The 17472-nt window shown below is 44.2% G+C and overlaps 4 protein-coding genes across 4 annotated transcripts; 2 read left to right on the forward strand and 2 right to left on the reverse strand.

The window, feature by feature from the left end:
• Positions 1-1041: 1041 nt before the first annotated feature.
• On the reverse strand, positions 1042-1807 carry T310_4892 (DUF652 domain-containing protein; the record flags this gene model as incomplete). Its single annotated transcript, XM_013472229.1, has 3 exons — positions 1042-1123; positions 1196-1558; positions 1629-1807. The coding sequence occupies 3 exons, from the start codon at positions 1805-1807 to the stop codon at positions 1042-1044; spliced, it is 624 nt and encodes a 207-aa protein (XP_013327683.1).
• Positions 1808-2474: 667 nt separating this feature from the next.
• T310_4893 (uncharacterized protein) lies at positions 2475-4404 on the forward strand (the record flags this gene model as incomplete). The annotated part of the gene is made up of 3 exons (XM_013472230.1): positions 2475-2676; positions 2718-2740; positions 2842-4404. The coding sequence occupies 3 exons, from the start codon at positions 2475-2477 to the stop codon at positions 4402-4404; spliced, it is 1788 nt and encodes a 595-aa protein (XP_013327684.1).
• Positions 4405-6505: 2101 nt separating this feature from the next.
• T310_4894 (WD repeat protein) lies at positions 6506-9893 on the reverse strand (the record flags this gene model as incomplete). The annotated part of the gene is made up of 5 exons (XM_013472231.1): positions 6506-7126; positions 7179-7817; positions 7898-8161; positions 8210-9712; positions 9777-9893. The coding sequence occupies 5 exons, from the start codon at positions 9891-9893 to the stop codon at positions 6506-6508; spliced, it is 3144 nt and encodes a 1047-aa protein (XP_013327685.1).
• An 879-nt stretch (positions 9894-10772) lies between these two features.
• On the forward strand, positions 10773-16909 carry T310_4895 (Actin cytoskeleton organization and biogenesis protein; the record flags this gene model as incomplete). Its single annotated transcript, XM_013472232.1, has 5 exons — positions 10773-13533; positions 13591-14902; positions 14962-15039; positions 15348-15363; positions 15503-16909. The coding sequence occupies 5 exons, from the start codon at positions 10773-10775 to the stop codon at positions 16907-16909; spliced, it is 5574 nt and encodes a 1857-aa protein (XP_013327686.1).
• Between the last annotated feature and the right edge of the window lie 563 nt (positions 16910-17472).

Here is a 17472-nt window from a genome sequence, read left to right on the forward strand (position 1 = left end):
AAATTCAGATGAAAATCAGGTGCCGCTGGTTATGGCTACTACGGGCCGCCGGAGGCGGCTTCTGCACCTCGTACGCGCGCGCCGCCAAAGTGTACTAACTGTGGAACTATTGGGCATATACGGACTCGATGCCTAATCGCTCTAATTCATAATTTTTGTAAATAATTGCTGTTTTGGGTAGTAATAAAACTTCAAATTCTGCACAGTATTTGAAGGTGCGGGTGGGTGATCGGAGCGACCGGGTGATCGGAGCGGCCGGGAATTACGTTATCTAATTAATAATAACTACTATATAGCTAAGATAACTAATAGCTATATTAACTTTAATTAGTAGTGATAATTAATAGCTATAGGCTATTATAATAGCTAGATAGCTAATTTAACTAATGACTAATATATAGCTAATAACTATAATAACTTAACTATTATATAGCTTAGCTTAGCTTAACTATAGCCTATAAGGCTAGGGAAAAAAGAATTATAATATAATATAATAGGTTATAGTAGCCTATATATAAGTAATCTCTTAATAAGGGTCATATATAAGATATAATTAGGGAGGAAAAGGAGGAGGTTTATGGCTATATATATAAGGAGGTTAATATAGGTACTTACTTAGGTGCACTAGCTAAGCAGAGGGTATAGCAGGAAGATTCAGTGTAGATTCAGTGGGATTCTGCAGGTTGAGATTCAGGAGCTTCAGGGCCTTGCAACTTTTGCAAGGGCAAAGCCTGAGCCCTATCTCCTGCAGGCTCTGGCCTGTGACAAATATGACCTGCTGGCACTTGGCTAATTGGCTGACAGATCCAAGTAGGAAATAATCAAGTAGCTCAATATTATCAATTAGGAGCTTATAAGTACATATTAGGCCTCTTAATTACTTAAAGAAACTGTAAAAGATCTTGCATAGAGTAATAAGCAAAGACAAACCATGATATAAGGGCGAAAAGTCGTACATAGCCATTTACAAAATCAACCCTTTCCCAGCGCTTATCTAATTTTTTTTCCCAAGATCAAATGCGCAAGATCAATCTGTGAATTCTACTTCTCTGGTGCATCAGGGAGTCGTTCTATGACATATTTCCCCCGTGCAACACTCATGATCGGTACACCTGGTATTTTCCTGTTGCCAAAAACATTGGATCAGAAACTTAATTTCACTGTAACCATAGTTTCCATCTGAAAAGCCACTTACCGTATCCGCCTTTTCAGATCTCGATCGTTGGTTGCCACAATGTATACACGATGTTTGATGACTCTGTCAACCAAGCAATCGTCTGCGTAAGTGCCTTTATGATCACATTTTACCCTTTCAAATCTCGGATCCTTCGCGACTCGCAATGCAAGTCGATATTTTTGGCCTAGTTTCTCTAATTCGGCAAGGACACAGTCCGTAATGATAGGAATACATTTTGCATAGAGACAGTCCATCATAGTCGGAATAACTTCCAGCTTATGCTGGATGGTGTGATAGAGAAAATTGGTGTCCACTAATACTGAATATGGTGGTGTGAGAGCTGTATTGTATTGAAAGAAAAGAGAGGAGGGAACCTGGGGTCTTGGAAGGCAAAGATTCAGTAAATCTTAACACGGCATAGCATTGCTTTGATGGTAAATAATACACTTACATTTCTCGAACAATATCATTCCCCTTTGTTTCATTTTTTGGCTGGTTCTCCTTCCTGGAATGACAGCTGTTATTAGCGAGTTCTTGAAACAAAAACAGGACTACGCACAAACGGCTGTCTCGCAGACCGATTGCTCGCTTCACTTGAGCAAATTTCCTGGTTTTCTTCTGTACTCCCATTTTTCTCTCTGTCAAGATCCGTAAAGTAAGACTGTGTTTAAAATAAAACCTGAGAAGTCAAGAAATGTGTTGCAGGAGTTCTCAACAACTCCTAGTCGAGCTTTAACATGATTTGAATTATTTGATTTGTGTCTTAACAGATCTGCATAAATTACAGGCCTGATCGGGTCCCAGTTCGGCGTAGGTAGAAAAAACTCCGGGTAGATAGAGGTTTTTCCGAACCCCACTACAACCCACCCGCGCGTGACTGCCAAGAAAGCCCAGCCTGAATCCTGGATTCCTGATGCACTATACCTACCTTAGGTAGCTGGAGGCAACTTTATAAAGTCAGTAGCCAATCACATTAATGTAACAATGCCATAGGAGATTCGCTGCAGCCACTCAAGCTCAGGAGGATCTACAGATTAAATGGTCTGTTATGAGAAGCTTGGGCCACATTGCAAATTCGAATTGTTAAATACCTTCATGACAATAAAAGTGAGTCGGTAGGTAATTGCCAAAACTCTCACAAGGAGATTCACTCTTGAATGGAATTTTCAACTGAGTGGCAGTAATTTTTAGGCATTTTGTTTGTCAGTGTTGGCACTAGTCATAAAGAGATAGAGAGAGTGAGAGAGAACAAAGAAGGGCCAGAATTGGCGTGTCTTTACTGCTCAAATTATCGAGGATGGGCATAGCTCATTTGACACGGCACTTAGTCTCATTTTCAGAGCCAATACGTCTGGGCGGCTATGGAAAGGCACCGGAAGATGGTACTAAGGCTGTGACATCAGTGGTTATCGATGGACCCAGCCTGGTTCACCATATTTCTTCAACATTGCTGTCTTGGTTAGATGCTCACCTCAACCCATTTGATCGGGAGCCTACATGTGAGGAAGTCAGTATTGCTGTGATGACTTATTTGGTACAGCTGAGAATTGCCAATGTACATGTGTAAGTCCACGCGCACTTTTCTCCTATCCCTTCAGACACTGTTGGAGATACTCTGTTCCATTGTCACCAGTGCTTGTTTTTTAGACGCTTTTTTTGGTTAGCGAATTCTAGTACTCGACTCACAAGAGGCTGTTAGTGTTAAGATCTACTTTGATGGGGCGTTGCCCTTGTCTAAACGAGACACTAGGCTTTCTCGGCTTGAGAAATCCAGAAGAAAGCTTGAGGCTTTCTGCACAAGCAATCGGAAAGGGTTCAAGGCATCCAGGGCCGGACGAGAACCGTTATTGATTGATCCTTACAAAGTCTTACAAAGCCGCAGTGTACCAGAGAGGTATAAAAACCTGCCTGGGAATCCATTTATGGTATCTGCTGTATTTGAAGATCTCAAATTCCGCTGGAATTGGTCCAAGATCAAGGAAACGTCGGAAATCTTTGCGGCGACATCCCTTTTCAAAGACTCAGACTATCCCTGGGCGGACATTTGTGAAATGATCCCAGGGGAGGCCGACATCTACTGTGCTGAATTATTGAAGGAGAAGCAGGGAGCAGCTGTTTTAACAAACGATTCCGATCTCCTGGTCCATGACCTTGGAGCTCAAGGTTCGGTCATATTTCTGAACTCTGTTGAGATGAAAAGTTGGAATCCCAAATGTCCTGCGGACGCGGAAATAAGAGCTATGGCGCTCTGCCCAGCTGCCTTATCGCGACGACTTGGTATCCCTGGCATGCGGTATCTTGCATATGAACTAAAACTTGATCCACGCGCTGGTATTCGAGAGCTGATCCGTCGCGCAAAACTTGTGTCTGAAACGGCAGAACGAAGTCCCGCTTACATTCAGTTCATGGAGGAGTATTGCTCTCATAAAGAATTCACATATCGTCCAAGCTTTGACCCAAGCGTTTTGCAAACTCTTGACGCGAGAGTATCAGAACTCGTCTTACAATATGTCTCGGAGCCGTCATTAGGTGAAGATATGCCTCAGATATACTTTTCAGTTTTGCATGAGGACCATTCTAGGCGATCTGCATGGATTGAAGGAAGAAATATTAGATGCCTCGCTTACTCCCTACTCAATACGCTTCGTACTTCCCAAGAAAGATATCCTGTCGTTGTTGAATGTGTTCGCAGGGGCTGCAGATTCTGCTTTGACGAAATAGGTCTCTACGACGACGACAGTATTGAATTGGAGCTGCGCACTCTTCTAAGTCGGTCAAGATTTGTCCAGGAAATGACCGGACAAGATCCCAGTTCTTCAATCTTTTGGAGGATTTACGCAATAAATGAACTTTATAACTGCAATAACAAGACTCCCATACCCCCGAGCCGAAAGCAATTAGAGAAATTACTTGCTTTCGAGTATGCAGACGAGAGGATGGAGTGGACTGATATTCATGCTCTTGCACAGGTGCAGGCAGTTTTATATTCTCTGAGAATTTTAACACAGATACTTCATGTTATACCAGTGCATGGAGGAACCAAAAGAGAGGCCCAAATACTGTTGGCGAATCTTCCACCACTCTGTGTCCTTATGAGATCACGGAGTGAGTTATATCGTGAGTTACATTGTGAGGTGTCAAGTGAACATGCTAGCAATAGGTCTGCAAACATGATTCATAGCGTCCAGGAACTTATTGGCACACAATATACTGAAGAATGTTGCTAAAAGCTAAGGGTAACTAAGCTAATAGCAACATTTAAATGGGGCACAAGAAGAAACAAGGTCTGGGATATGATTTTCTTAGCAATATTGCTAAATTACATTCTGAGATGGATTACCAAATACATATATATTCTTTGTCAACAAGAGACAGATTTGTTCTCTAGGATTTGGTAATATATTAGTGATTAGCAAAGAAATGGAGATAATCAAAGAGTAAGAATTTTTTAAAAAATGGAGCAATTGGACAAACAGGTCATAAGTCCCTTTTTTTTTAAAAAAAAAGTACTAACATCATGGTGCATATGATAGCATAGAATTGTCCCTGGTAGTAATGCAGTTTACAAACTTTCTTTAAAGATGCTCTGTTCTGTCAAACTGTCTTCACCATGGACCCTGGCTCTTTGTATTCCCTCTGCTATATTGGCTATGGACCAAAAGTTAGGATATCTGAGCCAACAGTGTTCTGCATTGTCTCCAAATGGGTCTCAGAGACCATTAGACTTAGCATCTTTCAAGACCAGTCCTGTAGATTACTTATTGTCCTAACACATATCATTATTGTTGCAGGACATGGTTGATAGCCCTGGCCTCCTGTGACTATTTAGTGCTTTATACGGTTCATTGCTAAAGGTCCTGTCCAGTTCGCTCTTCATATAAACCAGCCGGCCCATATGTATCTGAGCCATTGCCTATCCTTACATTCCAAGGCTTGTTAGCATCAACTCCTTGCCTTCCATGTATATCACTCTTCATAGGCTCCACAAGCAGTACAGCGGTTTTTGAACCCCATGATATGGTCTGTAACCAACTAACAAGGCTGCCATGTTATGGCAAGGAGTAGCTAGTGCCCCTATATGGCAGTACAGAAGTAAACAGGACTATAATTTCTAATACAGGGGTGGTAGAACATCACATCAAGCTTTGTAATGGATCTAACTGACCCATCTAGAGTAGGCAATAATAACAACAAGGGAGGGGATAATGAAGGATAGTCCCCAGGTGTGCAATTTTTTTTATTGATTAAACAGTATACAAGGATATTCAGATTGATGGAAAAAGTGTTACAGCTTCATCTTTAGGATTAGATTGTATGGTAGTATAATATCAATTTTCATGTCAACAAAAGTATGTGTGGCTAATAGGTTAGGTGTGAACTACAGGGTGATGACCTTTTTCTCTTTTTTTTTGGACTAAAAATTATCACATTATTGTGAGGTACTTTGGGGATGTGTTGATTCACATGTAAAATATTGCAAATCTTGACATTGGGGTAAGAATGAGACAGCAATAAAATCAGAATTTAATAGCTGTTGATTTCCCTGGGTGAGACCCAGTTGTTACCCTTGTTGTCATCTCATACGTTGCTTCAGCAACATTATCCCAGCCTTAGACAGTGAAATAAATTTGGCCAGGCGGCTAGTAGCTATATGAGCTGATGAGTAACCAAAACCAATGTAAGAATAAAGAATGCTGGGTGGGGGAGGGGGAGGAGAGAGAGAGAGAACAGTGGTAGTTAGCATTTGGCCAGGAAACAATATCTGGAGTTGCAAGGTGGCTTATAAGTACATACATGTACATTTAGTATAGATATTCTTACAGATCACTGTTATACATATATATGAAAATAACAAAGGGTGGTTGCTAATAAACCTACCATACATATATGTGTATATATAATAGTGACTTCCTCCAGATGTCACAGGATCGCCGAACTTGTAGTTATGTGATATATCACTAGTTAATACTATAAATGCTTGGGAGGTACCCTGATACATATATAATGCTATGTCACATATACATATATGCACACATAAACATACTACATAGGAGCCTCATGTGTCACCAGATAACCCAACTTACACCCTAAATCAAATAATATGCCGCTTGTAAATCTATCATTCTAAGCCTCTCAGGCATGCTCCATAAACCTGAAATTACATTGCCATATCTGATGTATTTTCTATTTCAAATTTGAACAATGACCTTGAATCTTTCGAAACAGCTCCGTGCGATTCTGGCTGTTCCGTTAGTCATCGCAATAAAAGGCGTAGGAGTTTCTCATTGAATCAAGTCAATAGTCATGCCCTTGTAGTAGATTAAACTACTACCGCGCTGATCGCAAAAACCAGACAACTCCTCGGCAATAGCCTATTAAATCTGACAGACGCTTAGCTTCCCTTTGCTGCTCGAACTTCCAAGCCGCTAAGGCAGCTTGTAGCATCTGCAAAGACTCATCTTCGCCATTTGTTGTTTCCCAAACCCTACCAATGACATCACCATGAACCCTCAAAAAGACAGCCATCCATGTGTTAACGAGTTCAAAGTCTCTCTTTGACCTGAGCCGTTCCGTGAGAGCGGTGACAAAGTCAACAATTTCGCAACGACCATCTCTCATCCGTACATCAAGAGATCGGATTTCCAAGTCAACCTTTGCGGGTGATAATGATTTAAAATAATCAATGAACGAGGTGAAATTGTGACAGAGTGCACCGGTCTTTAGGAGGTTGCTAATATGAGAACCATGTAGCGAAAGCTTTCCGGACTGTTGCATTTTAGCAATCCGCGAGCGTTCAGCTGCTGTAGTCTCGGAACCAGAAGTTATATGCAGGTCAATATTTTGGACGTCAACGGCGGTTGATTGCTGCCCCTTTTTATCAATAAGAGAAGGAAGGAAAAAGGGCGCCTTCTCTGGGGCCTTTGGTGGCTCTTTTGGTTTATTACGCTCCTGTTATTCAATTAGTCAGGAATACAAATAGCATGTCTCGAAGAGGATGTACCCTAATCATGTCGAGATGGAGTAATGTCTGCCATGAGCTTTTGGGAATAACGCTCAAAGTCATCATATCTCGGTGAAGTTGGTCGACGGAAGTGACCGATCTTTCCTGCTCGCTATATTCAATACCATCTTCAAACGCCGCTTCAATAATCCCAGAACCAAGCTCCCCGGACGTCGTGGGGCTCCAAGCTTCCGTGATGTCATTTTCATCGATATGCTTTTGGGGCAAATTCAAAAATAGAGTCTTGTTATTCCAGACGTTGATGCCCGCCCCATCTGCGTGAGCAGTAACGAGAAATTCTCCTGTGCCTGAAATGGCCAGCGCTGTACATGTAGCCGCTACTTGGAAGGCATCAATTAGATGCCCTGTTGGCAAATCCCAGACTCTGATAATAGAATCCATCGAAGCAGCAATGACCCATCTGCCATCACTGGAAAAGGTGAAGTCATTGATCTGGCCCCTACAGCCCCAAAACTCGCGGACAATCTTCTTAGTCTCAACATCCACAACACGGATGGAATGATCGTCGCAGCTGAATGCCACCAGTTCGCTTGCGTTACTATACCGAAGGCCAGTTATAGCTGTCATAGGGGACCAGTCTAATTCACTGACCAACCGTCCAGAAACAAAATCCCAGAACTACATACAAATTTAGCATGAATCTCCCGATTAAATGCGAGTAACTGTACCTTGACTTTCCCATCTAGTCCGCAACTCACAAGGTTTCGATTTAGGCTATCGACTGCTAGCCCTGTCACTGCTTTCGTGTGCTTCTCTTTTGTATTAATTTGAATGCCATTTGGTGCGTATGAATGAACTGACGATGCAGCTCCAGTTTGCATTTGTGTGCCTTTGCTTTTGGAAGATCTGAGAGGTCCCGGGAATCTCTGTCGATGAATGCCGGATTGTAAATTAAACATGTCTATACAGCCGCCTGCTGAACCAATGACAGCAAACGTTCCGCATGCCGAAATTGCTACACTCTGTATGATGTCAGTGCATCAACTTGGACGAGGTATTGCCATACACACCTTGACCTCAGTCCCGTCACCCGTTTCGAAAGCCCACCTACCAGCCCTCTTCTTACCCCAAAACCAAGTACGAGCGTACTTGTCTCCTCGATGGGCGGTCACAATGCTTTCCCATCCGTTTGCATTGTTCCCGTCAGCCTTGAAATCTCTCGAATTTGCCCAAATAGGCTGGGAGGCCATAGCCCCCATCCCCCCGTCACGGTTGAGAGAACAGGCAATAGCTGTTATTTCCGGGGCTTTGAGATCCTCCGATCTTCTGCCTTTATCATCGGCTACACTGAATGCGTCAAGTCTTTTTGCTTTGCTCCTCACGCTGCCCTGGGATAGCTCAACGTTTTGACCGTCCTTTCGTAAGCTAAAGCCCCAGAGACTACGATCTTTCGATGCACTTAATAACCATTTCCCCACCGATTCGGAACCGTCAGAGGAAGCCGGAAGAAACTTGAGAGCAGTAACTGCTGCAGAATGCCCACTTCTCGAATGAAGAGGCCTTGGGATTGGTGAAAACGGCGTCTCGTCGAAAATCCAGGACCTCAGGGCGTTGTCTTTCCCAGACGAGATCAAAATTGGTTGGCCATCCAGGAACTCAATTCGATTGATCCCGCATTCACTGGTTTCATCAGATATCTCGTGTGCTGCTCTAAGAACCCCGGCTTTCTTGCCTCCTTCGTTGAGATCCCATATGGTAATATCGCCGCTATTAATTGTAGCTGTGGCCATGACACCTGCCTTCCTCCCATCATCACCTGCGCCTAACCCGTCGCTTCGGAACGTTATAGACGTAATTGGAGAGGCGTTGGAAAGAGATTGTTTTAGTGAGATAATTGGCTGATCTGAATCCACATTGTGAATTACCAGAGCACCACTCTTGTAAGCAATAGCAAGGAGAGACAGTGCGGGGGTCGGTTGTAACGCTGTCACGGCACCATCGTTAGGTGACCTTGGAAGAATGCTATACAGGAGCTTCCCGGTACTCAAGTTCCAGATATCGACGTTGCCATCATATCTTCCAACGAATATCTTGTTTAGATAGATTGGCATATTGCATATTCTTCCTGTGAAGACAGGCGCCCCAGAGGATTCCGAGGTATTTGCCGCATTCAATGTGGTATAGTGTTCATAGGACGTAGACTTCCAGACTTGTATATTCCTTTCACAGCAACCGACAATCCATGATCCAAAAACTAGGATTTGGAGAATAGGCCCGGTGAGACTTGACGTTGTCTCGAGAGCCGCAATCTTTTTCCCGCGTTTGAAAACCCACACCCCTACCGGGCTACCAGGTCGAAGGCCTCCCCAAGCCGCAAAGACTAGTTCCTTCCAGGCATACGTAGCAGTAATGAGCTCGGGCGTCTGAGGTCGGCTCAAGAAAATAAGATTCAAGCCACGTCTCAGGTCGTACGTTTGTAACGAGTGCCCAACGGACGTTGTTATCTGAAATGTTGTTTTCCCCAAACGGACACATGTGAATGGAACAGTAGTTGGTGACACCAGGCCTAAGGTCTATCAAATGCAAGTTAGCCAGTCATGTCGCGCGCATGCATAATGATAAGTCGGAGAAGCTTACTCTGAATGGGGAAAAAATTCTAGAGCCAGACTGCTGTTTTGAAGGATTTTTTGATGGTGTTAGTTTCACTCTCTTTGCCAGAGGCAAATCAAATGCCTCGTCAACGACGGACGGCATTGTGCTTCCAGTTTGGAATTTCGTTCCAAGTTGGGAAGAAGGAAGAGGGGAAAAAATTATTCTCGCGGATGCTTTTTGTGGTTAAGGTTAATAACTGCAGCGAAAAAAAAAATCTTGGCCGCTTTAGCATGGAGTACTTGCGTCTAGCGTCAGATTGACTACCATTGGCTGAATTCGACAATTTAAAGTAGTGTTGCTTACGGGCCCGGTGCGTTAGTACTTAACCGAACTACGGAGTATTTTAGTATTAGTATTATTATTACTCTGTATTCAACAGCCACGCCGCACATACTCCGATTTAGGTGCTTTAGTTGTATCCCGGTAAGTTACAAGTACTGTACATACCCCGAGTTCTCATTTCTTGGATTTCTTAACATTTTCTCAGCTTTTTTTATTCTTTTCTTTCTTGCGAGACCTTACATTTGACTACATAGATCACATACTTAGTGTATACCAGAATTTGATTTCTGTTGCAATCTTAGGGCGATTTTACTTAGGTACAGAGTTGTTATTACATGAACCAAGCTTATATCATAGCTGTGGGACCGGCTACCTATAAAAGCTTAAAAACCTAAGGTCGGAAAACTTTTTGAGGTTATCTTGGATCTCCGGGTGGCGATTGTCCATGCGTCCAACATGACCTTGACAGATAGGTATCATTCAGAGATCTACTGGCCAGACATGAAGGTGTGATAGAAGAAGTGAATTTCGCGACCGTCAGATCAGAAATCCACTTAGTTCGACCGGAGTATCAATCCCGGTACGTCATGGTAATTGGTGAAGTTAGACTAGCAGAGCTGATGCCTGGGTTCAAAGATCTGAAAGATTTTACAATCATCACTTGCGAGACAGCAGAACCGTGAATCAAGTCGTGTCATTATGGCTACCGGCTCCAGCTCCAGCGGGACGTCAGATCAAAACCTATTCCCCCCTGCTAACAATCAAACGCGGCCAGATGCATTGTTGGACCAGGGCAGCCGCGAGAGACAACAGCTCCATTCCCCGACAAGCTTTGAACCGGATAGCAATGAGGAAGTTCAAAACGAGTCGAGACAAAATATCAGTGAGCCATGCTGGCTGGAATCATCTTCAACAACATCGGTAAATGACTCTGTCGAATATTCACTTCAATCCCCAAGACACAATAGTAATCTGCATGACTCCGAACGACCTTCGTTTTCCTCACTTTACTCTCTCGGGTCAGGTAGTCATACTGGCTCTCATACGCCGCCCCATGATGCTGCCTCGCTTAAAAGTGGCACAGATGACAGTGCGAAACCTGCTGCATGTTCTTCCAATAATGGCTATGTCCGAATGGAGAACAAGTCTTCAGCTCTGTCTCCTGAATCCTCTGCTGCTCGCCCAGCTTATCCTGCTCCCAATCCTACAAACGGCTCTAATGGACCTCATATTTCACGAAGTGAAGCAACTTCTGAAGCACGGCAGACTAGTCGCATATCACGTTCCACCCGTTCATCAAGTAGAGCACCGAGAAGATTGAGTGGGAGTACAGCTGCTAGCTCTGCCAGCGATATGGAACCAAAACCGCCCTTTATCGGGAGGATCGGTGTTTGTGCTCTAGATGTCAAAGCCCGCAGCAAACCGAGTCAAAATATCCTTACTCGTCTTCAATCAAAAGGAGATCTGGAAGTTATTGTCTTCGGTGATAAAGTCATCCTGGATGAAGCGGTAGAAAACTGGCCGATATGCGACTTTTTGATAGCTTTCTTTTCCGATGGGTTTCCTTTGGACAAAGCCATTGCCTATGCCAAACTACGAAAGCCGTTCTGCGTCAACGATTTGCCCATGCAGAAAGTTTTATGGGATCGCAGACTTTGTCTGAAAGTACTGGATCAGATGGGCGTTCCTACACCAAAGAGAATTGAGGTAAACCGTGACGGTGGGCCGACTTTGGAATCTCCTGAACTCGCACAACATGTCTACAACTTAACCGGCGTGAAACTCGAGGGTCCTGAAGACGGAACTGGTGGAGGAGCTACCAAGACGCAGACGGTGTCACTTTCTGATGATGGAGAGGCGCTCATTGTCGATGGAAAGACATTCAGAAAACCATTCGTTGAAAAACCAGTTAACGGAGAAGACCATAATATTCACATCTACTTCCCGAAAGATCAGCAGTACGGCGGTGGGGGAAGAAGGCTCTTTCGAAAAGTTGGAAATAAGAGCTCCGAATATGATCCCAATCTTGTCGTGCCAAGATCCGTGACCGAGAAAAATACCAGCTACTTATACGAACAGTTCCTGAGAGTTGATAACGCGGAGGATGTGAAGGCCTATACAGTTGGTCCCGACTTTTGCCATGCTGAAACACGCAAATCACCTGTGGTTGATGGAGTAGTGCGGCGAAACACACATGGTAAGGAATTAAGGTATATTACGAACCTCAGCAAAGAGGAAGCTGCTATGGCCGCAAAGATATCAAATGGATTTGGCCAGAGGATTTGTGGTTTCGACATGCTTCGGGTAGGAGACAGAAGTTATGTCATTGACGTCAATGGGTGGAGTTTTGTCAAGGACAATAATGATTACTACGATAAGTGTGCAAAGATCCTTAGAGAGATCTTCCTGAATGAGAAGCGCAGAAGGGATGGATATGGATTGCCACAGCAATTGGACCCTCCCTCGCCAGATACGAGTTCTTCCAAGAGGAGTAATACGGGCTCTCACAGAAATGCATTGAAGACCCTTCTAAAGTCCCCGAGCATGTCGAGACTTCATGGTACTCAACATAATCACAGAAGCCACGGAATTGTGCCTCCAGATACCGTCGTTGCCCAAGGATCACTGACATCACCATCGGGAAGTGACAACGGCAATTTCGCAAAATCCTCAACAGCCTATAGTCACAGAGAAGAGCTACCAACCCCGGCCAGTGTCAATGTACCCAGTACCAAGTCGCCTGCTCTTTCGGTGTCAAACGATGAAGGCAATCCCCCTCCCCCAGCATCCAAGCATTCGTGGAAGTTGAAGGGCATGGTAGCAGTCATAAGGCATGCAGATCGTACTCCGAAACAAAAGTTCAAATTTACCTTCCATAGCCAGCCTTTTGTCGACTTATTAAAAGGCCACCAGGAGGAAGTCGTTATCAAGGGCGAGGCTGCCTTAGCAAGTGTCTCTCATGCGGTCAAAGTCGCCATGGACCAAGGACTGGAAGACATGGAGAAGCTCAAGCTTCTTCGCACTTCCCTGGAGAGGAAAGGTAGTTGGCCTGGAACGAAGGTCCAGATAAAACCAATGTTTCGCAAGCGGAGACCTGAAGAAATGCGCGAGGGGATGTCTCAGACGAATCCATTGACAGGTTCTCTTCAGAGTGGTCCTGAAGAGCCCATTTCGCCTGGGAACGATGCTTCTCCCGATAACGAGAACTTAACTCGCTCGCAAACAAGAAGTGACTCCATTTCTGGTGCCACTTTTTCCCGGTTTTCAGCTGTTGAGAATGATCTCATTCTAGACAAACTCCAGCTCGTTATCAAATGGGGAGGGGAGCCTACCCATGCTGCTCGTTATCAATCTCAAGATCTTGGTTTGAATATGAGGGACGATTTGAAATTGATGAACAAAGAAGCTCTTAACGATGTTCGGATATTTACCAGTTCGGAGCGCAGAGTTAGCACCAGCGGTGAGTAGTTAGATGAACCGAAATCCTCACATGTTAAAACGCTGACTTTTGCTGAAGCCCAAATCTGGGCTTGTGCATTCCTTGACGAAAAGGAACTTCCTGATGACTTCATACAAGTACGAAAGGATCTCCTTGATGATTCAAATGCTGCCAAGGATGTCATGGACAAGGTTAAGAAGAAGTTGAAACTTCTTCTCAGAGAAGGGTCTGCTCCTTCACAATTTACCTGGCCGAAAGATAATTTTCCAGAACCCTCGGTTGTTCTTGCGACGGTTGTGGAATTGATGAAGTTCCACAGAAAGGTCATGCGTCACAACTTCAAGAAGCTTTCCCGCTCCCAAAGTCTGCTCCAACAAGCTGCAAGGGCAACAGAGAATGCTTCTGCACAGCATCAGCCAAAAGTCTATGACAATTCTGCATTGGCAGCTATTCAGGGACGCTGGTGTGCAGGTGAGGACCCTAATTTATTCAAAGAGAGATGGGAGAAACTCTTTGCGGAGTTTTGCGATACGGAAAAAGTCGACCCTAGCAAGCTCTCGGAGCTTTATGATAGTATGAAGTTCGATGCTCTTCATAATCGACAATTCTTGGAATGGGTCTTCACACCTCCGGACGACTTCGATGACAGCAATAGCGGGATCGAACAGTATGACTCTCTCCAAAACGGCGAAGAGGGCGACAGAGGCAAGGCTGAGGAAAGAGCTGACAACAACACCTTTGCACATCGATTCGGGCTGAAGAGAAGGGCGCAGACAGTTTTGGAGTCAATGCAGCAATTCGGAAGTCTAGAGGACGCTTATGATCATTACTTCAAGCTGCAAAGCAGTCCCAGCTCGAGACAGACGAATGCGAATGAACGGCTGTCGAAACTCAGAGAATTGTATAAACTAGCGAAAGTTCTTTTCGACTATATCACACCACAAGAATACGGAATCACGGACAGTGAAAAACTAGAAATCGGACTTCTGACATCTTTGCCATTGCTTCAGGAGATTGTTCGGGACCTGGAGGAAGTCCAGGCCTCGCCAAATGCTAAATCATTTTTCTACTTCACAAAGGAATCACACATATACACCTTACTGAATTGCATTCTCGAAGGTGGAATTCAGACCAAAATTGCGAGGAGTGCGATTCCGGAGTTGGACTACCTGTCCCAGATCTGCTTTGAGCTTTACGAGGCTAAGGACAGTGAGACTGACACATTTTCATACTCAATTCGCATTTCCATTAGTCCTGGCTGCCATACGTTCGATCCGCTCGACGTGCAGCTCGACTCGAGGCATGCACTTGGATGCGCTCCTCGCAGAAGTCTGACGGCGCATCAGGACTGGAAAGAAGTCATTGAAACTCTCAAGGCAAAATTCGACACGTAAGATCCCTATCCAGGGTAACTCTGATGCTTTAAAGACTCAACTGACTGTATGCCAGTGTGAAACTCCCTAAAACGTTCATCGCTGTGAACTTGAGTGATAAGCATGCCGCCAACAGAATAGAATCCCTCACAATGTAACTTGTTCTGGCATGATCTGTCACAATGTCTTCTCTTATTGCCCTCAACCCCTAACTTTGGCTGCATTGCATAGTCATTTATTTTAAAGAGATTATGTAACTTAGACGGAGGGTGTATTCGATTTCCAAGCTGCCAGGAATATTACTAATAAGCACCGGATTTTTTTTACACTTGGTTGTGCTAATGTGACCCCGCCTGTGCCACATGCCAGGGATAGACCTCACACGCCACAGTTTGCAACCTGAAATGCCACTTATTTCGTTATCATGATTCATCTATGATGCATGTGGTTTTTATGCTTCAGCTTTGTGACCATCTTGGTACTTGGCTTATTGAGCTGTAGTGAAAGTAACTAAGGGGTTCCAAATGTTGAATGTTTTGGAAAGCTAACAACGCCCATCTTCAGACTGCAAATAACAGTTCTTTGGAAACTCTCTTGAGTGACCACCTGTGGACCAGATGCCTGAAATTCCGGGCTTCGTGGATGGCAAGGAGATCCGGCTGGAAGTAACTGATGGAAATCTCCAATGGCACGATGTTCAAAGACTTGAACAAGGTTCGATTGATGCCAGCGAGATAATCTGTGTCCTGCCACACCGTTCAAATCAGAATGGTGGCTTTGAAATCCTATTCGTCCACACATTATCCCAGCTACCCAAAACGGCACCAGAAAATGAATCGCCACGTCTAGGAACTTTATGGGCCTCAGATTTACCGCACTCCCTGTTGTCCCAACACCTTTGCGTTGACATACCAAATCACCTAAAACTGCCTTGTTCAGACGGGGAGGCGAACATCCACATTATAATATCTATACTTTCAGGGACAAGGCAGGCAAAGAGCTTCTTCCAAAATGTCTTTGAGCCCTTCCTGTCTCATCTGGGTGCGATCAACTATCAAGTTCACGAGACAAAATCAGAACAAACTATTCTTGAATTGGCTCGTTCATTATTTCTTCCTCGAGCTAGAAAGGGAATACCACAAACAATTGTATTGTTATCTGGGGATGGAGGACTCGTTGATCTCATCAGAGTCTTCTTTACTGAGAACGAGGCAGCGCCCATTGAGAATCCAAGCATTGCATTAATACCTTTGGGAACGGGTAATGCGATGGCGAATTCCATTGGCCTTCTTTCACGCCAAACGTTTGGACTTGAGACATTGTTGCATGGTGTACCTCGACCACTGCCAACATTTGTGGCTACATTCTCTCCACAGGCCAAATATGTTACGAACGAAGGCCGGGGACGAGAGGAGATAGGAACTGCTTCATCAGATCCTTGGGGGGCCAAAATTTACGGCGCAGTGGTCGCCAGCTGGGGACTCCACGCATCCCTAGTTGCAGACAGCGATACAGTCGAGTATCGTAAATTTGGACCCGACAGGTTCAAGATGGCAGCTCAGGAGCTCTTATTCCCTTCTGATGGTACTGAGACCCATCGGTATAAGGGGACCATCAAGCTTACCACCAGGAATGGGCCGGGTGGCGAAGGACATACAAGAACACTTGGCACAACGGATCACATGTACGTACTGACTACTTTGGTATCAAAGTTGGAGAAAGGATTTACGATATCACCGGAGTCCTCACCCTTGGATGGTCGCCTACGCGTCGTTTATTTCGCATCAATGCCTCCGAGAGAGGCAATGGATCTAATGGCTCTAGCTTACCAAGGCGGTCGTCATGTGTACCAGGATGTTGTTACTTACGAGGAGATCGAGAGCATCAAAATTGATTTTGATGAAGAGGATGAGAGATGGAGACGCGTTTGTATCGACGGCAAGGTGATCATGGTGGAACAAGGGGGCTGGGTTGAGGTGCGCAAGGAAACTAAAGAAGTGTTAAATCTAATTGTTCCTCTATAACCCAGTAGAGAGAACTGTCCTATTAATTCGACATTCTATGGATACTCTAGATACTCGCCTGGTAACCTCTCTTATTGCAGTACAGGCATGGTGTCTGTCATTATACGCCGAGCTGTTTACCTAGAAGTCCTACTAGATACATAGCATGATGACCATTTGATTAACTAACGCACAGTGGATTCCTCATATGCTTCAGCTTAGCTGTTAATGTTAGTGGTAATAGTAAGTTAGGTAACTTAAGAAATCTAAGGGCTGTACGGTATTTTTTTGGTATTTTTTTTCTCGAAAAAAGATGATTACTAAAAATAAGAAGAATCTCGTAATATCGTAAATTAGTTTAAAATACTTTTTAAATAATTGTTTTTAAAGTTCGATGATGATTGCCGATTTTTTTTCTTTTTTAAGGCAGATTGGCTGTAAATTGGAATTTCTGTACTGTATGTATGTACTATACTGTACATAGAAGTCCATGCCAATGGTTATCTGTTTCCAGGCGGGCTCACCACCAATATTCCTTACTATACATTATTGTGTTATTTCTTGTGTATTGGGTGGGCTTCCTA

Source organism: Rasamsonia emersonii, assembly GCF_000968595.1.
Source record: "Rasamsonia emersonii CBS 393.64 chromosome Unknown ctg1118621760195, whole genome shotgun sequence".
Lineage (NCBI taxonomy): Eukaryota > Fungi > Ascomycota > Eurotiomycetes > Eurotiales > Trichocomaceae > Rasamsonia > Rasamsonia emersonii.